Source organism: Oryzias melastigma, unplaced genomic scaffold (genome assembly GCF_002922805.2).
Source record: "Oryzias melastigma strain HK-1 unplaced genomic scaffold, ASM292280v2 sc00247, whole genome shotgun sequence".
Lineage (NCBI taxonomy): Eukaryota > Metazoa > Chordata > Actinopteri > Beloniformes > Adrianichthyidae > Oryzias > Oryzias melastigma.
The window spans coordinates 352,179-375,500 of record NW_023416889.1 but is presented as its reverse complement, the minus strand read 5'-3'; the positions used below and the strand labels follow the sequence as shown (position 1 = coordinate 375,500).

Sequence of the window (23,322 nt, the reverse complement as noted above, 5' to 3'; positions counted from 1 at the left end):
AGGGCTGTGGACCCTTGATTCTATGAACAGCCAGCACGTCAAAAATGACGAGTCGGGACACCCCAAAACATCAAAAAGTGACGACTTGGGGGTGACGTGTTGGAATCAATGGGAGTTGAGTGAAGGATTCACAGCCTTCTGGCAGACAGAGCAGCTCGATCTCAGCAGCTCACACAGGTTTCCTGCTGGAGATTACCAGGAAAACTCGACAGAAAAACCAATGCCCAGCATCAGCCCAACTCACCACATCTTTGTCCCACGCCTGATAGGTGGGGGTCCCTCCCTGGATGTAGGTGATGATATAAAATACAAAAAGGCCTATGAGGAGGAGGGGGCTCACTACTACCCACATGATCTTCCAGTACCAGTTAGGACGGTGACCCAGCATGTCCTCTATGTCCTTTTCAAACCTTCAACGAGAGGAGAGACAGAGAATATGGTTGGACCAACTGGGAAACATGGATGTGACCCCCACCCCCAAGGCAGGAAGTGTTCCTCTGGAGGCGGGGTTTCTTCAGACACCACCCACCTTTTGATTCCATAAATGTAGCTGACAGTGATGACTTCGATGAGAACGATGAAGAGCAGGGAAAACGTGGCTCCGTAGTCATTGAACATGGTGAACCAGTAGTTCCCAGAGGGGGTGGTGAATCCCAGGCCGAGCAGCAGGCAGAACAGACACACCCCGCCTGAAAGACAGGTCATCAGCCATCAGCCAGGGTCTCACACTTTTACCACCAAATCTGGTAAAAGCAAAACTTGAATGGTGGTAAACTTGTAGATCGTAATAAAACAGAGCTGGCCCTCAACAAATGCCCTCTCTCTTTGCATCCTTTGGTGTGGTTCCATCCAGGACTTTAAAGGGTATCCAAACAGGACAGTTGGAGGCTGACTCCACTCTCAGCTCAGATTTGAAAAATGCAAAAAAAAAAGGGGGCAGGGTTAGGGGAGGAGGGCTGAGCGGAGGAGGTGTGGTCTGGATTGACAGTGACAGTGAGTTTAATTTAAGGCAACCCCCAATCCGCGGGCCGCGGACCGGCACCGGTCTGTAGGTCAAAAAATAAATAAATGGGCTAACATATCATTTCTGTTTCTATTATTTTCTGATCCTGAAGGAAGTTTTATTTTGAAAGACTTCCAGATTTTGTTCAAAATGTGTCATGACTTAAATCAGCAAACTAGCATGGCTAACTGAATTGCTAAGCTAGTAGCTCCTCGCTAAATACAAAAACTAAGAAATAAAACACATTTAGAAAGTTTCTTTGGGAAGAAAGAAGTCAGTGAGGAAGCAGGAGAAGAACCTTCAACTTCAAAGAACAGTAAAGCTGCTGCTTACAGTCAAAACTGTCAGTTCTCATGTAGCATGTAGCTCAGGCTAATACGCGGTGACTGACTCTCGACTGTTTCACACATGATTCATGTTTATATTCTATTTAGAAATACCAGTTTTACGACGGTTGTGTTATTTTTTAGCTTTATTTATCCATCACACCGTAAAAGTCAGACGAAGCTGAAGCTAGCGTCCGGTCGTTAGCCTCCACTTTGACCTCAAAGGGAAAATCTTCATCACCAAGTTCAAACGAGCTACAGACATTTTACAGGGAGAGAAAATTCAATCAAATAAAGTTGCTGATTTGAGGAAACTTGTAAAAGGAATATTTGAGAACTTTCCTACAACAAGGCTGAATTAACATCAGTTCAGAAACGTTAAAGTAAATATTCCTTTGTGTTGAAAAAGATCATCTGAGCTTGGATTTAGGTTTTAAAAAGACATGGGGGAGTTATGTAATATTTCTTTAATTGAATTTTTTTTTTCAAATCTGAAATGACACAACGCCTTTGTTTCATTGAATTTTCATCATCTGCATAAAAATTGTCATATAATATATTTAGACTTTTTTAAACAAAACTTATTGTAGTGGCATTTACTTTGGCAAAAAAAATATTTCTTAAAGTTGAAAGCTTAAAAATGCCATTTATGGTCCCATTCGGACCGGTCCGTGAAAATATTGTCCAATTTAGACCAGTCCGTGACCTGAAAAAGGTTGGGGACCACTGGACTAAAGGATTTTTTTTTATAAAGCGGGGCGACCTCCACTACTCTCGGCGTCAACATTGATGGTTCTGCATCGAACATTCCGCTGTTTTTAGTGTCGCGAGCTCCAAAGCTCTCTGCATTAGCTGTGCAGCTCTCTGTGTTGTGGGGAGAGCTCCAACAGTCGCGTGTTGAGCTTCAACTCTCACCCGTCTCAAGTATTCAAAGATGGGCGTGGCTTTTATACTGGAACCACAGGGCATAATGACGTGAAACTTGGACTTACACCAGTTGACCAATCACAAAATTCAACTGTAATACCTCGTTTCAACCTGTAGGGGGCAGCACACCAACAGTTTTAGGTCATCATTTCAGGAATTAAACAAGTTTATTTTAAATTCTCAAAAAATTGGCAAGGACGAAAAGACTGCACTTTTAAAGCCCCATTTATAGAGGTCAACAGCCACCAAAAGTTAATGAGGTTTGGTTACCCTTCAAAGATGTTTCCAGTGGTCTAATAATTATGATTGCCTTTTTAATAAAAAAATCTGAAATGATTTCTAGGACATAGTTTCTGCAGAGCTACAGGAGTTCATTAGAAATTCACCTCAGACTTGTGGGCATGGCCTCTCAACCCCAAGCTAACATTAGCGGTGTAACAAGAATGGTGAGCAATATCAAAGCTATCCAGCCGTCCAGTTTTGATCCAGATTCCACCTCAGACGAGGAAAACATAGACGTTCATGGATCTATTTGTCTAAAAGTGGATGCATCAGAGGGAGTTCGTTTGTACGTAACTAAAAGATTTTCCCAACTGCATTTTTTATGCTCCTGAATGACAAAATTCAATTCATTTCAAAGTTACAGACTGAAATGAAACCGTTCATGGTTCACGTACCGTTGAACACCTCGTCACTGATGCCAGATGTGATCTTGAAGTCTCTCAGAGGCGTGATGATGGCCGTGATGTTGCCGAGCATGCTGCCCATCCCCAGCAGCAGAAGCATGAAGAAGTAGAGCACGGACCAGAACTGAGACAGTGGCATGTTTGTGATGGCTTCACTGTACACGATGAAGGCCAGGCCGGCGCCCTCCACAGCCTGAAAGCCAGACAGACACCATCACTCACTGTGATCCATGTGGATCAGTCCTATAGACCGTGAAAGGGAGGAGGCCCACAACAGTATTGCATTTGAAATGCTTGAGATACCGGGCCTTGACTTTGACACATATGGTCTAATGGACACCAGTACAAACAGAATATTGAAATGAGGATTTCATGTGTACTATGGATTATTGGGTCTACACATTACATTAATGTGACGGGGACCATTAATGTGGTGGTGGAACAAACACAACAGACTAGTCCTTAAAACTGGTCTGACATCTGATTTTCATAATGCCATGTTCACACCGGCCTCAGAAATAGACGTTCAGACGAGAAAAATTGCTTAATAATCCAAAGAAAAGTCTCTGTAAAAAACGCGATTATGCTAATTTAGTGGAACGCCTGAAGGATGTCAACACAAACGAAACACTGTCTAATTTCCTCAAGTTTAACAGTCAGGCTACACGCACGTAGTGCGCACGTATCACGTGAACAGCACTGATGGGCTCCTTCCCAAGGATTTGTGGGGATTGATAAAAAAAAGTCCATATGACGTCTCGCCCACTTCCCCCTTACTCACCCGAAGGTGTTGTTTAAGTGTTCACTGTGACCTGTCGCTTGTAGCATACACAACATAAAACAACGTGCACGAACATTGTCTCTCTACCGAGTGGTCGACGACGTTTATTGTTGTTCGAGTCACCTGTGTGACCAATCAGGTTTGCTCATTTTTCCCCTGCAGGCAGCCTGTATTCACCTGTATGAACCATGAGGACTAAAGCTTTAGACATATTTATATCAGACCTATATGTGTTTGAAGTTAAGGGATCAGTGAGCTTTATAATGTTTTTAAATAAAGAACATTTAGGATTGTATTATAACATTATGGCAGTGTGATGTGGTCTTCATATCTAAGGTCACCTGCACCCAAACCTAAGACTGTTTGTCATTGTAGTCATGGAGAAACCTGTGCAGCAGCTGATATGAGAAAATGTTTTTAGATTCTCGCCATGTTGTGAACAAATCCACTACATTTGATCTTTTTCACATGGGGATTGTTTTTTTTTTTTTTGTCCTCCAGACACAAAGTATGGAAGCCGAAAACAGCCTGCCCTATTTCTTTTAATAGTTTTCTCGTTATAGCGAGATAATCAATAACTAATAATGAAGCCTCTCTCTTTCCCACACTGAAACGCCAAGACTTCAGCTGTTTTAATTCTCTTCACTTTGTGGTTAACAGCAAAAACAGCAGAAGAACACTTCACAAATGTTTTTTGAGTCTATAATTTTTTTAATGTATTTATTAGCAGGTCTACACCCCTTAAACGCCTTCATTCCGTCTCATGCACCAGCCCTCCTCCTTTTATTTCCCTAAAACCTCCAAACAAACAGGTTGATTGACAGAACCAAGGGCTGCAGAGCATCTCCACACGGTGCGTTCACTGAACTCCGGACATCAGCGGACCCAAACAGCCATTTGCCCCGACTCATTCCACTGCTATGCTTTTGTCCTTTTTATAAAAGCCGCAGCGAAACAAAGCAGTTTTTCAGAAAAAATGTCGACACTATTTAATCAACCGATCAGTCCCGGTGTTTGACATTTTCTCTGATAAACCGTGACCATGCTGAAACGCTCAGCAGCCCTGGTTCTGTCAATCAACCTGTTTGTTCGGGGGGTTTGGGGAAATAACGGTATGGGGGCTGGTGCATGAGACGGAATTAAGACGTTTAGAGAGGATAAATAAATACATAATAAATAAAGAATAGACTAAAAACTATTTTCGTGGAGTGTTTTCTTCTACTGTTTTTGTTGTTAACCACAAAATAAAGAGACTTAAAACAGCTAGCTGTGTGGGAAAGGCAGAGGGAGACGCTTTGTTCTTCGTTCTTGATTATCTCGTTATAACAAGAAAACGAACTTCATTTTTTCATTATAACAAGCTAGTGGATCTTGTTAGGATGAGAAAACGATTAAAAAAAAAAAAGTAGTGTAAGTTGTTTTCGGCTTCGGTAAGAAAGGAAGCAGTTTTTTTTTTTCTAAATGAAAACATAATTTTGACTGCATTTAGTTCCACCAGGAGTCTGCAACTTGCAGCTCCGGAGCAAGATGTGGCTCTTTTATTAACGAAAAATAAAAAAAAGTTTCTAAAAGTTAAAAAGTAACTATAAAGTACAAAGTGAGAAAGTAGTAAAGGTGAAAAAACGTAAACTAACTCAAACTTTAACTCATTAACAAACAGGACAGCGTGTATCACAAGTCGAACTTCAACATTTTGACACATTTTTGTGCGTCCTGTCCCGTACTACCAAAAATCAAAGGACGTCAATAAGCAAAACCAGCATTAAGGAGCACCGGATTATTAATCAAATTTTCTATTTTTGAAAAAATTAAGGAAATTTGAGTGTGTTTAAAAAATGTCAAGGGTCACCTTATGGGTCGGACTTCATTTTGGTTTGTTAGATTAACATTTGTGGCAGAGATGCATCAACAACAGACAAATTACCTATTTTTATGTAATCACTGCTGACATTCCACTTGCTAATACTTTTGCTGGATTGAAACAATCATCTGTTACACGGTGTCTTTTATTTTGAAAGGAACTTCTGTCAAAAGTTTTAAAAAGAAGCTATTTTATTTTAATGTTTGTGTTTTATTACTGGAAAATGAACAACAGTTAATTTATGTTTATCATAGTTGTAACTATGGCATAAATACAAATTTGTCTAATATTTTCAAAGAGTGAAGGATTCTGCTGTGGTTCCTACTGGGTTTTATCAGTGAGATAAATGTTAGCTTAAGCACTGTTTTTAAAAATGTTTTAGTGTGCTGCTGCAGAAAGAATGAAGAACGTACGGTGTCCAGCTCACTCTCCAGGCTGCAATTTTCCAGTCTGCCGGACAGTTCGGCAAACTGCTGAGGGTACGTGGTGTTCAGCTGGTCCATGACCTCCAGGATGTTGTCCAGTGAGACGGAGTCTTCAGCGAGGTTGAAGGTGTTCAGCAGCAACACTCGAGTCCTGCAAGACCAACAGCATGACATGGAGAGCTGATCCTAAAGTTCCTCCGGTTTGTGTTCCAGCTTCTCTGTTGGGCTGACGAAGCTCCTCTGATTTCATGGTGACTCTATTGACCTCCTGTTTTATTGAAGATATAATTTGCTCTCTGTGAGCAATGATTCTCCCCTCACCGTATGCAGCCATTCTACTGAATGAGCCAATAGACGTACTTGGATCCATGATCTGTTTCAGAAACCACCCATGCAAACCCACATTATCATGCTACAGAGAGACACAAACCTCCCCAGACAGTTCTCGTAGTTCACAGTGGCCTTGAACCCGTAGATGGCAAATGTGACGATGGCAGCAAAGATGGAGGTCCCGCTGTTGATGAAGGAGACTGCAATGGCCTGCCGCTGGAAGTTGTTGTGGTACTGGTTGTAGCTGGCAAAGGCTATGAGGGAGCCAAAACCCAACCCCAGAGAGAAGAAGATCTGCGTGGCCGCGTTGATCCAAGTCACAGGATTGGCCAACTCCTCCATCTAAACAGACAGAAAAGGTCAGTGCACTCTGGCAAAGCTTTGGCCGTGCAGCTACAGCGGTGGATCTGGCCTCACCTTTGGTGTGAACATGTACTTAACGCCGTTGATGGCTCCATGGAGGGTGAAGCCCCGGACCAGGTAGATGAAGAGGACCAGGTATGGGAAGGTGGCTGTGAAGTACACCACCTGCAGAGGGAGACCACCACCAGAGTCAGAGCAGTGTCAGAGCTCTTCATGTGCCAACACTTTACTTCAGTTCTCTGTGCAAACGTTGAGAAGCTAAAGAAGACCTAAACATATCTCTCAGGAGGATTTTCTGTTATAAAAATACATAGATCAACTTCAGCCATTTTCTAAACCCACTTTGTTCCTTTTGAAGTCATGTTTTGCAGTGCCCTGTCCCGGCTACACCCTAAAGCAGGGGTGTCAAACTCAATCGCACAGGGGGCCAAAATCCAAAACACACCTTAATATCTGAAACAGTTAAGTTAAGAGCTTAAAACGCTGAAGTTAATAGCTGAGAATGCTGAAATTGATAGCTGAAAAAGCTGAAGTTAATAGCCAAAAACACTGAAGCTGATAGCTAAAAAGACTGAGGCTGATAGCTGAAAACGCTGAAGCTGATAGCTGAAAACGCTGACGTTAAAAGCTGTAAATGCTGAAATTGATAGCTAAAAATGCTAATGTTGATAGCTGAAAATGCAAAACTTGATAGATGTAAACGCTGTAGCTGATAGCTAAAAAACGCTGACGTTTATAGCTGAAAACCCTGAAGCTGATAACTGAAAAAGCTGAAGTTGATAGCTGAAAACGCTGAAGTTAATAGCTGAAAATTCTAGAGCTGATAGCTGAAAATGCTGAAATTAATAGCTGAAAATGCTGAAGCTAATAGCCAGCTAAAAATACAAGGTAAATGCCAAATTGACCTATAGAACTAAAATAAAAACTTAGGTTAGCCAAAACAGTTAGCATGTAGCTGAAAAAATAGCTAAACTTCAAAATATCCAAAAAAAGTGAAAAATGCCCAAATTAGTCACAACAGCTAGAATGTAGATGAAAAATTAGCCAAACTCCAAAATAGCCTTAAAAATGAAAAATGCCTAAATTAGCCAAAACAGCTAGCATGTAGCTGAAATATTAGCAAGACACCAAAATGGACCAAAAAATATAAAAAACTGAAAAAAGCCTAAGTTAGCCAAAACTGCTAGCATGTAGCTGAAAACAGCCTAAAAAAGGGCCTAAATTAGCCTAAACAGCTTACATTGGGCCATTAATAATAATAAAATAAAATGATCTAGAGGGCCGGATATAATGACCCAGAGGGCCAGATTCGGCCCCTGGGCCTTGACTTTGAGACGTGGTTTAGCCAATAAAGAGCTAAATGGCAGGTTGGTTGGAAAACATGTAGGACACCTGCCTTCGAGAACTGACTTTGGTTACCCCTGCTTTAGATTTTGCAATATAATAATATATGAATTATGATAATTTCCCTCCCATTAAAGCTGCAATGGTCATGGTTGTCATTTAAAGGAAACTGTTCCTGCTGGCAGAGCAACAACACAAGAATAAGTGAAAGAATCACAAACAAGTTCTTAATCAGTAAATAACAACAAAGACAAAGCTGCCGCAGGAGGGAGTGACAGGATGGAGCTCAGAGAGGTGCAAACCTCTGTGACTGGCTGGAAATGAAAATGTGAAAGGGAATCCATGAACAGCCCCAAACCCAGGGCTTCATCCCCCTTCAGCTCATGCTATAATTCAGGCCTGCACACAGAGATCCACTGAGGAACAGAGGTGGGAGCTTTTCTTACCTTTCCTGTGGACTTGACCCCCCGCACAATGAAGAGGAAAGTAAGGATCCATGCCAGCACGAGGCACAGAGCCTGGCCTGTGTGAATGCCTCCATTCTCCTCAATGGAGGGGGAAATGTCCAGCGTTTCTCTGTAGAAGAAATACTGGGTGGGTGTAGCTCTCTCACACTCCTCAAGAGGTCCCGTCCGGTTTGAATTTACAGGGCAGACCGCCCAGGGCAAGACGGACTGTGGACGTACAGAAGTGTTACAGTGAGGTCTCATACAGCAGCCCTGAGCAGAGAATCTGAGCTGGTCATTCAGCAGCAGCTCACCTGAAACGAGTTAAAGAGGTACCAGAAGCTCCACGCGTTGATGATGTTGTAGTACAGGCACAGATACAGGGAGGTGACCACACTGGCAAGACCTGAACCAGAAGACACGCACATGTAACCATAGACTGTATATCACTGGACAGGTTGACCCCTCCCCCCTCGTGTCCCAAACAGGAAGTGTTCGCTGGCTCCAAGAAGCCAAAATCCCATAGACTTCTATAGAGAAATAGACAGCTATTTTTTCTTTATTGTAAATTCTTCAAGTTCTAAACTGACCAATCAGATGCCTCAGTAATAGCTCCGCCTCAAATGTTTGATTGGCAGAGTCTCCCGAGCCGCTTTTAGTGGAAGGGGTGTGGACTCATGATTGGCTATTGTAGTTCCTCTAAAAACGTGACTCAGACTGACTCGGACCAATCACTGTCGGCAGGTTTCAAAATGGCGGTGCCTGTAATGTGGACTAATGGCGACTGCACAGTGTGCAGGGTTTGGGGGTTGAAAAAATGACAAATCTGTAAAACGTATCATCGTTTCTCCTATTTCCCCCTAACTTATCTTTGCGTGTTGTAAAAGTGTTCAGTACAACCTGTCGCCTGCAGCATGCCCGTAGATAAAAATGAACAAGAACATTTTCTCTCAACAGACTCACTGAGCGGTCTACGATCTTAACATTTTGTTAGGGCCACCTGTGTGCTGGTAAAGGTTTGCCCATCTCCGATCTGCAGACTGCCCGTATCCACCCATGAGGGGAGTTGTGACTTAGCCGTTTGCTCTGTTTTGTCTCATAACAGATGTTCCAGTGTTTTGGTTTTGTATTTTTCCTGATGCTAAACAATCATGAGGGTTTTTCCACTCCCCGGTTCTGCTGGAGGTTTCTATTTAGAGGAAGTTTCCTCCTCAATATGCAGGACTACACAAGATGATTTCTACATAAACTGATAGTCATTTATCTAGGTAACAAAAATGAATAAATAACATTTAAACTTTTGGAATGACCTGGACTGAGTTGGAATCAAATTATTTGGAATGAATTAGAAAAACGGTGAAGTGTTTGTTTTTGATATAAATTTGATTTTTTTTAAACTACGAAGTAAAATATGAATACTTATTTAAACAAACATGGGAGTACAATGTTTACCTCTGGAATTCAAACACACGATCAACAGTGAGGTATGTTTCCCGTGTTGAATTTAGAACTTACCTACTCCTGACAGGTACGGGCTGATGGCAGTCCACGCCCCAATGCTGCCCAAACGCATCTTCTGACCAATAGCAAGCTCCATGTAGAACAAGGGCACACCTTCCAATAGCAGCATCAGGAGGTATGGGATCAAGAAGCCCCCTGTGAAGGAGAAACACACTTAGACAAGCAAAAGCAGGAGGACAAGTTGGTGACTCTTTTGCAGGAAAGATTTTCTCTCACGTGTCTGTCAGTGTAACACACACCTTCACAATCAGCACACTGGTTACCCCTGCTTTTATAAACACTATTTAAAGAAATTGATTGATTGATGTTGTTTCTTTACATGACATTTGCTGACATGGGCTTTATGATTAAAATAGAGCTTCTTCTTTACCTTTGTGCTGCTTCTTCAAGTGTCTCCACTGTGAAACATCCACCTTCTTCTAACCCCATCCTCATGTTCTCCCTCTCTACCTCCATGAACCTCCTCTTTGATCTTCCTCTAGACCACATGGGTCAAAGTCAAGGCCCGGGGGCCAGATCCGGCCCTCCAGATATTCTATCCGGCCCTCCGGATCATTTTATTTTATTTTTATTAATGGTCCGATGTTATCTTGCGCTTATTTCTAACTTGTATAATTTTGACAAAATATATTTTTATGGAGAGTAAAATATTGAAAGTTATTTAAGGTTTAAGTTGATTTATTCTGGAATAATATTCCTGTTGTTTCGGTATTCATTCAGTATTTATGTTAAAAAGTTATGGTTTTAAAGTAAAAAAAAACTGGCATTGTGGGAACTTATTTGACTACTTAGGTATATTTTAAAGCTTAGCTAATAGTTCAGCTATATGCTAGCTGTTTGGCTAATTTGGGCTTTTTTCAGTTTTTTTAGGCTATTTTGAAGTTTAGCTATTCTTTTTAGCTACAGGCTAGCTGTTTTGGCTAGCCTAAGTTTTTTTTTTTTTTTTTTAGATTTGTAGGCTATTTTGGCATTTAGCTAATATTTTAGCTGCTATCCACTTCAGCATTTTTAGCTGTTAGCTACAGTAATTTCAGCTATCAGTTTCAGCATCTTCAGCGGACAAATTCAGCTTACAACATTCACACTGGCATTATTGCAGGTAATTCTATATATCTAGTTCATAATTATGTTAAAAAGTGAAAAAAAGTTTTAGCGTTATCATTCATATTTTTTTTTGCAAAATTGTCTAGAATTCATAATTTCTTCCAGGGTGTGTAAACTCGTGAGCACAACTGCACTATTTCCCATTCAGACATTTAATCACCATTTGATTTATTTTTCACTGATATTTGGTGAGTTCTAATCTTTTATGTTTCATTCAAGTCTTGACTTTCTGTGGTGAACTTAAATACACGCGTTCAAAAATATCAAAAGAAAACGTGTAATAATTGTTCCTCACATTACGAGCAATGCACCCCCCCCAAACTCCTCTGGAGCCAGATCTCTGAAGAATTTATCATCATCCACAGAAGAACTCAGGGCCTAAACATTAGATTCTTTGTACGAACAAAGTACCAAAAGCCAAACAAAAAAAAATGAGCTGGTAGATGATCTCCATTGATGCCGTTATTAGCTCCACCCTGCATGTGCCTGGACGGTCCAACTTTGATTGGAAAAACTCACTTGAATTGGACCATTCTAAACTGGACCGGACAGTACCGTACCGTACCATACCATAACATACCATACCATAACGTTCATTGGAAACAAGGCTTTAAGCAGCAGGTCTGGAAGTTTGGAAGACTTGGATCATTTTGTCTCAAATCAAAACCTGAGACCTTCTCTGTTTGCTACCATGTCAAAGAAGATCAGAACAAATGACAGTTGGAGTGGAACACTGAGCATAACGGGGGGTTCTGTGATTCCCAAATGATTGAAGTCGTTTATTTTGAATAGCAGATTAGCTTGCTGGACATTTCACATCCATTCAAGTAGTGAATGGGTCATACTTATCAACAGCTTTTAGCCTTATCTAAGTTACACAACCCAGTTTACAGCGAGTCTGTCAGCAAGTCAGCAACGAGAGTAAAGATTAAAGCCTAATTTCTGGAGGGGTTTATCCTGTATGAGTATCCTCAAGAGTGGTCACAGCGTTCAAACAAACTGCACAAAAGTAATGGTTCTAACCAGCTCTGGTGCTGAGGGGCACAGAGCTCAGAGCCACCGAGCTTCCGGCACCTCAGTGCCTAAGATGCCATAAATGCGTTAATGATCAATCTGTTGCTCTCTGAGTCCATTTCTGTGAGGGCCCACCGAGCAGGGTCAGTGGTTCTGGGCTGATCTCGCGCCTCATGTCAGTGATGATAACTAGGTGGCTTGCTGCTGATGCTTAGACTTTTCCTGTGCCTGTTCTCAGCAGCAGCCGTGTGGTTGTCTGAAGCTCGTGGCATCAAACAGAGTTTAAGTTAGGTTGTATAACCAGCATTAATGGTAAATAAACAACCGCTTGGAATTTTAGTTCATCGTTTACACATAACCAGCTGGTTCTTGGTACTAAACCAGTTAGTTGGGCATAACCAGCTGAGTAGTGCATTTGCTTTATAGCAGCAAGCACTGCAGGCAGACAAGGTTTCTAATTAATCACTTCATAAAATCTATTAATAGACAAACCGAAAGAAAGAGATCCAGACTGCAGGCGGCTGAAATGAGCTTCCTCTGTAGAGTGGCGGGGCGCTCCCTTAGAGATAAGGTGAGAACCTTGGTCACCCAGAGAGCACTTGGAGCAGAGCCACTGCTTCTCCACATTGATAGAAGCCAGTTTAGGTGTCTTGGGCATCTGGTCTGGATGCTTCCTGGACGGCTCCCTATAGATGTGTTAGAAGAATGTCCCACTGGGCAGAGGCCCCAAGGAAGACCCAGGACATGCTGGACAGACTACGTTTCTCGGTTGGTCTGGGAACTCCTCGGGGTCCCCAAGAGGAGCTGGAGAAAGAGGCCGGGGAGAGGGAAGTCTGAGCGTCTTTGCTTAGACTGCTGCCTCCATTCTAGCATTGTTCTGTCACCATTCTGGCATGGTTCTGGAACCACTCTGGCATAGTTCTGGCACCACTCTGGGACCACTCTGGCACCATTCTGGCCCTACCCTGGTCCCACTCTGGCATTGTTGTAGTCCCACTCTGGCATCACTCTGACACTGTTCTGGCCCCGCCCTGGCACCTCTCTTTCTTCGCAGCACCACGGGAGTACAACTGTTACAGCAGCTCAGAACTTGTGGATGTTATGGCCTCATAAAAGCGCGTGTTAGTTTCCGCATATGTGTGTCAGTTTACTCACTGTGTTGTCATGGTATCACTGCAAAAAGCAACAGACTCTTCATTCAGTTCCAGCTGAGTCAAGGTTTTGATTATAAGCGGTCAATGTCTGTGTACGCCCATTCATTCTGCGTCTGCCATCTGCTTATATACCAGACTGTTTCTTGCTGTACATAACAAAAACAATTGTGGTAAAATCCAGAACATTCTAACACTAGCTCGAATTAAAGGATTAAAGGGTCAGGTCACTGGATTTGGATCTGGTCCAGTCTTAAATTCAAGTCAACATGTTCTCGCTCTACTACTCATGTCTGGACAATGATTACAGGAGAAGTGTGCTTATTGTTGAAGTTATTACAGTAATGATCTTTGGAGAATCAATAAAGGTCTCCATCCAGCCACATTATTTCTGCTTTAGACACTTTTATGGGGGGGTCATTACAGTTTACAGCTGGTTGTTCCCACTAATCTGTGGAGATCCTCTCAGGAGAAACAGAACGGAAGAAAGTAAAACAACAAGGAAACAAAGAATATCTCCAGCTTATCAACAACACATGTGTTTACAGATACAGCAGTTTATCTGGGGGGAGGGACAAAGTCACTCATTAAAATAGTCTTCATGAAAAGCTGGCACAGGATGAAATGAAGATTAGAATTTAACAACAGCTGAATTACGAAACATGTTTTATGTAATCATTTGTCGCTCCACCCTACAGGTGGTCCCTGCTTCATGTAACCAGAGGATGGGGGTGCCACAGATAATGAGGCCCAATCACTAGCTTAGAAAAAGTTGATACAAATAAGAGAAGAAACAGAACGAAGAGGAAAAACTGCTTCAGATCTTCAGAATTTTTCCTCTCTGCCCAAATACATTTTCCTATGAAATACAGAGATAATACGTGTTCAAGAACACACTGAACGCGGGTTCTTGAACACGTTTCTAGTATGAGGTGTTCATACTGGACTGTTGCTCCCTGATAAAAGCTCCAGGCTTTTTCTTTCACAGCTCTATTCCAATACGTGAAAGACTTGGTATTGTATAATTCTAGCCGGGCACAAATTTCTCCTTTATGATTAATTTTCAAGCAGCTGGTGCATGTTTGAATTAAAAGAGATGCAACCCATACATCACTACTGAATCCAAGTCCCTGATTGGTCAAAGTTCAACTAGTTTAACTTTCAACGAGCAACCAAAGACGGTCAAGAAAAAAACCTGAAAAACATGTGCAGTGATGCATGAACGTGAGAGTTTTGAACATGAAAGCTCAAAACGTGGAACCATTTGAGTTTTTTCTATGACCTGACAGTGCTTTTGAATTCACAACCTCCCAGTCTCAAAGCAGACACTTTCAGCAAACCACTGAGATGCTCTGATCTCTTAGACACATAACACCTGCAGAAACTTGAATAACCTGGTTTTCTTCCAACCTGGTTATAGGAATGGAGAAAGCGAGAAGTTCAGCACTGAACGTGTAAACTGGACTTTCTAATGATTTGTTTTAATAAATAAAGCTCTTCAGCTTCCTTCAGAGCTCCACATAAACACAATTCTTACACAATATGGACTTGTGAGCAGTTTATTTGTGCAGCCCTTTAATCCTGTTTTGACTAAGGCCACAACTTCACTCTCCAGCAGGATTTCATCCAGTCTGTGATCAAACTTGGAGCTCTTATTCCACTTGCTGATCACACCATCTCTGTAGGAGTCACTCTAGATCAGGGGTGTCAAACTCAATCACACAAGGGGCCAAAATCCCAAACACAACTTAGATTGCGGGCCAAACAGGATAAACATTTATTGAACACTCTAAAACTACATTTTTAAACTAAACTCCAAAATAGCCTAATCCTAGTAAATGCCAAAATAGTCCAAAAAGCTAGCAGAATGCCACATTTTTAAACTTTAAAACTGTAACTTTTAATAAAATTATGAATAATAAACAGTCAGGAATATTATTCCAGAATAAATCAACTTGAGCCTTAAATAACTTTCAACTTACTCTCTATAAAAATATATTTTGTCAAAATTATAAAAGTTAGAAATAAGCACAAGATAACATCAGGCCATTAATAACAATAAAATAAAAAGATCTGGAGGGCCGGATAGAATTACCTGGAGGGCCAGATCCGGCCCCCGGACCTTGACTTTGATCCATGTGCTCCAGAATTACCAGCTGGAATTGCAATATTATGCAGATCTATTATGAAGATCTATTCTCTGCTTCATCATTTCCTTAAATCTTAAATAATAGATATGCTGTAACGGGTGAAGACCCCTCTGATCATCCCATTAACATGAATACAAAATATTCAATCATAATCTGACTTCTAAAATTGTTTTTGTTTTATCATCCATCCATCCATCACAGAGTTGCTGGAGCCTATCCCAACTCTTGTTGGGTGAAGGCGGGGTCACCCTGAACAGGTCACCAGTTTGTCACAGCAGCTATCCAATAATGAAATATGGGACGTCACGTCTCTATAAATCCAAACTTCCTGGCATGAATCCGGCTCTATCTGATGTAGTTCATGCTTTACATCAGCGCATTTAGAAACAAAACGCAAAGCTCAGATGAGACCCCAGTGTAGTATTGTGTATCCATGGCAACTACACTTTCTTCTGAGTAGAGTTGGAAACTTAATTTTTCATCCTGCACATGTACAGAATTCCGCATTAGCTAGGCTACTGCTACAACTGTGATGTTTACCAAGAAAACACCAGCAAGAGTGACTCCATGTTCAAAAGTCCCTTCATTACATACAATCATAGTTTTCCAAAATAAGTCAGATAACCTCGCACAGCAAGATCTTCTAATGGTAACATTTCCATAGTCGTTTGCCTCATTACTCTCATTTATCAGATTGTTGTGGGTGTGTAAACAGGCTCAATAGTCTTGATGCGGCCTGTAACAGCCCCTTATCAGTAATGACTGCATGCTGTAGGTGAGCCTGTAAGCTGCACCGTTCTTTGCTCTGACTTCACTCACTGAGCCAACTTACTTCATGGATTGGGGGATTTGGTGCCACAGCCCGCAGTCCTGGCCTCCTGGACATGAGCTGAGCTGCACACCTTGGACCTGAGAGAAGACAACACAAAACAAAAACAACAAAAGTTCTCTATAAACTAGGATCTAACAAAGACCAACACCATGCCACCTTCTTTGGACTTGCTTCAAATAATTCCTGTGTCAACGGGGATGCAGGAGGAAGCTCCACATGCGCGTTTCATACACCCAGTAACATTCCAACAAAATGAGGCAGACATGATCAGAAGTATGATGGACCTACACCCTCTCAGATAGGATGGGAACTTATCTGCTCCTCAGTTCAGAGATGATGAATCACCAAAAGACAAAACAAAGAAATTGAAGGAAAATCTCTGATGTCAAGGAAACGATAGTGACAGAATGTCTCACCACTGGAGTATCACACAGAACCCAACTGCTGAGTTCTTCAAATATTAGCACCAAACAGCCACCAGAGGGTGAAGATGAGCAAACAAGTCAGGAGCTCTAAAGTTAGTGTGGACACCACCTTCAGGCAGAGACCATGGACCTTCTGCATACCCAGACCAAAGAGACGCCTCACCATCACGCCACAGCTTTGCTTCAGAAGAGGCAAGAGGACACCCAGGATGTCCCCTTCACCTCCATAAACAAATCAGGTTTAAATCCAGCTCATCGAAGCTTTGTGTCCATTTTACTGAGAAAATCTAGATTAGGTTAACCCTTTGATGCTCATTGATGAAAATACATATCAAACCAATTCAGCCCCAAACTTACCTTAATTTAAGTGATTTTTATCTTCATAATTAGAAACGCAGCAAGGGATTAAGATTATTTCTTTAATTTCAAGTCGAAATATCTCTTTACACTTTGCATTGAATACAGTAGGGTTCTGCAACCTGCAGCTCCAGATCCACATGTGTCTCTTTTATCTCTCCATGGTGGCTCCTTGTTCAAATATAAAATAAGTCATGGAGACTGCTGACCCAGACATGTTGACCGTCAGAGTCAGCAGCTCCTGATAATGTCTGTCTAACCAAAACTACCTGAAGAAAACAAATAAACAAAGCCTGCAAACTAAGATCCAAACTAAAATAACAAAACCCAGCAGAGTAAGACTGATGAGGACAAAGAGGTGAAAAATAAAAAAAAATAACAGAAAAATAAAAGTATTTTTTAAAGTAAGGATTGCTTAATTAGCGTTTATTTAATTCAGATTAGTTACATTTATAAATTGATGTCTGAGGTTCACATAGATGATAAACTATGTAGGTTTTTACATCCTGTTGACCTGAAGACGTCTTGTTTGATCAACTCTACCTCCAGAATGCATAAATACTATTTGAAAAGCAAAACTTTCATAGTAAGTTCGATCTTTTATGAGTTAAAAGCACATATTATCTTATGATGCACAACACTGGTTACTAGCTGTTCGGAGCTGCAATGAGATGATCCTGTTTGGTACAGAGCGTCTTTTATTTTCAAAATAAGTAAAAAAAAAATAATTTTGAGAGATGTTAGGTTCTTCTTACATTTTTGCTTTTGTTTGTCCAAAAAAATAGACAGAATTCATATTTATTGTTTAAGGTCATTAATGCAAAACCAAATTCCTTAGGGCTAAAGTAAGACTATGCGGGTCCTTCTTCGTTTTGATGAGTAGAAAACAAGTCCAAATGGCTCTTTTACTGTGAAAGGTTGCCAACCCCTGGGATAGGTACAGTGATCAACCGTTGACATTTACATGTTTTTTAAATGTATCCTTCACAAAATGTCACTTGTTTTATTGGTGGCTTTGTCTGCTTAGAAACCGACCAGCTCAGTGGCCTTGGAGACCGAAAGGTTATGAGTTCAAATCCAGCCCCAGTCATACCAGAGACTCTAGAAATGGGACCCAGTGCCTCCTTGGTTGACACTCAGCATTAAGGGGTTGGATTTGGGGGTTAAACTGCCGCTCCCCCAGGGGATGGGTCAAATGCAGCGAACAAATTTCACACATCTAGGTGTGGATGTTGGGACTTGATTAAAATCTGATATATAACAGGCTGTTAATGATCACATTGTCCATGTTGAAAATGATATCTCAAACCAAAACAGAATCCTTCTCTCAGCCGATTCAAAACAGACATGAAAGTGACAACACTAGTTATACATCCATACACTCAAACACATGAACTGAACATATGAACTTCCTAAAATACATCAGACGCTCTGACGGGGTCTGGCTGTTCCCTTCTGAAGTTATCACATACATGTCACTGGCAGCCGCAGCACTGCAGCTGAGACAAAGACCTGCTGGAAGAAGCCAGTCATTCTAGAGCCATACTTGGCTCACTTTACAGCCACCAAAGGCCCTCCAGAAGTACTCCACCAACATGCAAGAGTAGCTTATCTGTGGCTGTACCAAACGTAGCTGAAACATCAACCCAGAGCCACTCCAAAATCCCTCCATACCTATGTCCGTCACTGCAGAGCTCTGCCAAAGGTTACGCCAGAATCACACTAGAGCCAGTTCAATGCCACATCAAAGACTCACTCCAAAGGCAAGTGGAAGCACTTAAGAACCATGCCAGAGACACTCTTATGTTGGAGTCATGCCATAGTCTTGCTAGGATCACTCCAGAATCACAGTGGAGACCTCCAGAGCCATTCAGTCGAGCATCATGCCAGAGCCATGCCAACGTCACATCCAGATGCACAGTTCCAAACACAACCACTATGTGGGGTACAATTGTTGACAAGGATGGACTAAACGTTCAAAAACATTTAACACAACACTTCAAGAATATATTCTATAAGAACAATGTTAAAATGGTGAATTAATGATCTAACTGACTGTCATATTTATACATATTTTATATAAGCCTCAAAAAGACTAGAAGAAAAAAAAGCATAGGAGTGTATTCAGACTGGAAAAATGATTTGTTCTGGATTGAGTCCTAAACCTTACATTTGGTCTGTGTTCAGACTGGGATCTATGGGAGATTTCTGTTCCAAACCAAAGCTTGTAAACCAAACCACATGACTAAATATCTCTTTAGTCATTGGCCAGCAGTTACGGGGGCAGGTCAAAACAAGAAGACTTTACAAATACTTGTCAAGAAAGTTTACTTATTCAAACTTTATATTTCGATGATCAACTTTGAACATCTGTATGAAGGCTCAGTACTTTTTACTGGTACTTTGGTATGTTGGAGGAATACCACAAGGCAGTTACTGGGGCTACAAGACACGCTAATAAGTGTTTGTGACATAGAGATTTTTTGTAAAAATCAATGGTATCATGTTATTAGTTGTTTTTATGTGCCTGGATTCATCCAACCACATTTTAATGAGTTGCTGTTGTATCGCTGTTCCACGTCTGTCCAGTAATGACTGGCTACGGAGGCCATTTTGGTTGAGTTATTTAACTCGTGGAGTGTTTCGTATCGGATTCAGGAATTTCTGAGCAAACCGAAGTTCAGTCAGATTGGAAACAAATCGAGACCACCTCAAAAGATGGGTCAGAAAGCAGTTCCTGGTCCTGGACCAGGGTCCACTTGTTCGTACTCAGACTGAAACTTTGTTCCAGATTATTGGCGGAAACAAACTCTGGTTCACTTTAAAAATGTGTCAAAGTCGAGGTCCGGGGGTAGAATCCGGCCCTCTGGGTAATTCTATCCGGCCCTCAAGATCATTTTATTTTATTGTTATTAATGGCCCGATGTTATCTTGCGCTTATCTTTAACTTGTATAAGTTTGGAAAAATATATTTTTATAGAAAGTAAAATATTGAAAGTTATTTAAGGTTTAAGTTGATTTATTCTGGAATAATATTCCTGCCTTTTTGTTATTCATAAATATGATAAAAAGTTACGTTTTCAAGTTTTAAAAATTGTCATTCTGCAAGCTTTTCAGACTATTTTAGCATTTACTAAGATTTTCTGAGGCTATTTTGGAGTTTAGCTAATATTTCAGCTACATGCTAGCTGTTTTGCCAAATTTAGGCTTTTTTCAGTTTTTTATGATATTTTGAAATTTAGCAATTTTTTTCGGCTTCATGCTAGCTACTTTAGATAACCTAGGCTTTTTATTTTTATTTTTTTAGACAAATTTGGCATTTAGCTAATATTTTAGCTAGCTATCAGTTTCAGTGTTTTTAACTATCAGCACTAGCATCTTCGGCGGCAAAATTCATCTTACAGCATTCACACTAGCATTATTGCAGGTAATGCTTTAGACTTATTTAAAATGACAATAAAATGACCAAGAGGACAAAAAACAATTAGCATGTTGTGTTTATTTTCTCGACATCTCACGGTCACTTTGAACAATTAATAATAGGCTGTAACTCTAACTAATCATGAGTATGAGCTGAATAAATAAGAAAGTACTTTGAACATCTTAACACTTTGTTGTAGACAAAGGAAGCCTCTTTCACACATTTCTTTTGTTCTGTCTTGTTCTCAACACATGTTAGAGGACATAAATTAAAAATCCAATACTGATATTTAAAAACATGATGATGATGACTCTAAAGAAACAACACAGATTTAGAAGTGCATTTCTGTGGCTGAAATGCATTCCATCAGTCACACTGAGCTGGTAATTTTCCACTGTTTTCTGGACGTGATTTTACATCAGGTGAAGATGGAACTGTTTAGGTAAGAAAATGAACCTTTTTGGATCGCATCCTCGTGCACACGCACGGGCTTACGCACACTCAAACGTTTTATTGAAGATCAGGTGAAGGAGAACGTTGAGTTTTACACAGCACTGACTACTATTGGGATGTCTAAAAATGGAATGAGGGAGACTTTAGAGCCAATCGGAAACGATAATGATGACGACGATTCGATTCTGCATTTTTTCTCAGGTTTGAAGCATTTCTGCTTCTTTCTTCTTTTTCAGGTCAGGAAGTCCTCACACTGCAGGGAGGGGGTACAAGCATGATGACCCTCCTCTGATTGGTCCACGAGGTTTAATTTTTATGTTTTATGTAATTCATTTACTTTGAATAAAATCCTTTAAATCTCGGCTGTTCTGCGCGCGCGCGCTCCTGTGTGAGACAGTAGCGCGGCGCTCGCGGAAAGGGGCGCGCGCTCTGTCTCAAATGGAAATTTACAGAGTGAGGGAGCCCCGGGTCCTGACATAACGGTCTGTACCGGTACCGGTCCAGCGCCGTGCTCCTCAACGGCAGACCCCACTGACTTAAGTTACTGCCACGAGCGGAACCAAGACTTTCCTTCAGCACAGATGCCGAACCGAACCGAAGTCAGTCAGAGCAACAGCTGAATGGACAAGTCGTCTTAAAAAAGAAAAAAAGTTCTGAAGAAAACTTTGGGCTTCTCTTCCCTCCACATGGAGGTGGTCGAACCGGACCGGGATGTTTCTTGACTCACCTCCGCCGTGCATCTGGCACAGGTACGGGAACCGCCACACGTTCCCCAGTCCGACCGCGTAGGAGACGCACGCCAGCATGAACTCCGCCGGGCTGCCCCAGCTGTCCCGAGCATCTTTCCCCATCTCTCAGTGCGTTTGCGGCTCACGCGGCGCAGGAGCGGGAGCAGGCGGGCGCGTGTGCGGTGCGGCGTGCCCACGGAGCTTTTAAGCATCCCTGTGACGCGGCCGCTGCGGGAGGAGGGTCCTCCTGGACCAAACAGGGCCGTGGTCCCGCCGACCAATCAGACCGCGCGGTCCCGCGACGGCACCCTGTGATATGTAGTGCAATACATCACATCTGCTCAATGTAAAGTTTATCCCTGGTTCCGGTCCGCACGGGTCCGCTGGCTGTCAATCACGCAAGCGGATGTGGGCGGGGCTTCGGAGCCACCTCTGTGAGGCTGTGATCCTCCAGCGTGGAAAATTACTGCAGCCTTCTCCAACACCTAAAGAACAATTCCCATTCTCTCCCATGTTAAGCACTCAACATTTACATGGAAAATACCGAATTTACCTTTAAGATGTTAATTGGGGTTGTTTCCTATTCATGACAACTGGGACTGATTTCATTTTCACCAACTGAATTCAGATAAAATGTTGTTTTTTACCAACATGTTTCTGGAAATACTGAATAAAGCTGAATGAACACAGTTTGATTATTCTGAGCCTTTGGGGGGGTTTATTTAAATTTAACTTTCTCATAAATGAAGTTTCTAGAATGTCCCTTCTGTCTCGTACAAATAAATGTATTACTTTTAGGCTGTTCTGCTGTTAAATCCTGATTACCAGGAAGACAATCAGGTCAACCAGGGTCACCCTGAGTCATGCTGCAAACTAGACTAAAAGATTTTTCTGCCACCACAGCTATTTCAGTCATCTGCTTTTTTATTTATTTATGTATTTATTTTTTATAAATAATATGTTTAAGACCCACCTTATTTGTGGTGTTCTTGACATGTTCATTTGAAACTTTACTTATGTATTTAGACAATTTCAAACTGCCTTTCTGGGTATTTCTTTGTTCAAATTATTGTGATTCAGGAGCAAAAGATAAAAAATACCGTTTGAAAAAGCTTTTATGTGTGAAGTAGAAGCTACTTCGTCAGAGGTCGTCGACCTTTAACAGTAAAAGAACCATTTGGACTCGTTCTACTGATCCAAACCTAGAAGGAACCGCATAGTCTTACTTTTGTCTTTAAGAAATTTGGATTTGCAATCGTGACTTTCTTTTTTAAAAACAATAAATATGTATTTGTCTATTTTTTGGCACAAACAAAATAATACTTATAAAAAGAACCAAGCATCTCTCAAAATTTGATTGTTTTGTTTTTTACTTCCATCCATCCATCTTCCAGAGCGCTCCTTCCCTTTCGGGGTCGCGGGGGTGCCAGAGCTGTTTTTTACTTATTTTCAAAATAAAAGATGCTCTGTGGCTCATCTCAGTGCAGCTCTGGGCTCTGGGTTGCACTAGTAACTAATGTTGTTCAGCATAAGATAATATGTGATTATCCTAAAGGTTCAAACTTCTTACCAAAGTTTCTCTTTCCATATAAAATCTGTTCCTTCTGGAGGTAGAGTTGATCAAACAAGACGTCTTCAGGTGAACAGGATGTAAAAACCTACATAGTTTATTAT

General features: G+C 41.3%; 1 protein-coding gene across 2 annotated transcripts in view; it reads right to left on the bottom strand.

The window, feature by feature from the left end:
• LOC112139485 (sodium- and chloride-dependent transporter XTRP3A) overlaps positions 1-22,020 on the bottom strand; it is a 25,720-nt gene extending 3,700 nt beyond the window's left edge. Inside the window, exons 1-11 of one of the 2 annotated variants that reach the window (XM_024262304.2) lie at positions 21,648-21,784; positions 16,265-16,341; positions 10,008-10,148; positions 8,807-8,898; positions 8,493-8,720; positions 6,757-6,867; positions 6,440-6,681; positions 5,998-6,160; positions 2,934-3,135; positions 530-689; positions 245-410 (exon numbers count right to left, since the gene is read on the bottom strand). In XM_024262304.2, coding sequence (XP_024118072.1) covers positions 245-410; positions 530-689; positions 2,934-3,135; positions 5,998-6,160; positions 6,440-6,681; positions 6,757-6,867; positions 8,493-8,720; positions 8,807-8,898; positions 10,008-10,122 — 1,479 coding nt within the window. In that variant the 5' untranslated portion in view covers positions 10,123-10,148; positions 16,265-16,341; positions 21,648-21,784. Of the gene's footprint in view, positions 1-244; positions 411-529; positions 690-2,933; positions 3,136-5,997; positions 6,161-6,439; positions 6,682-6,756; positions 6,868-8,492; positions 8,721-8,806; positions 8,899-10,007; positions 10,149-16,264; positions 16,342-21,647 lie in introns of both variants that reach the window. The other variant, XM_024262303.2, reaches the window with a different exon arrangement.
• Between the last annotated feature and the right edge of the window lie 1,302 nt (positions 22,021-23,322).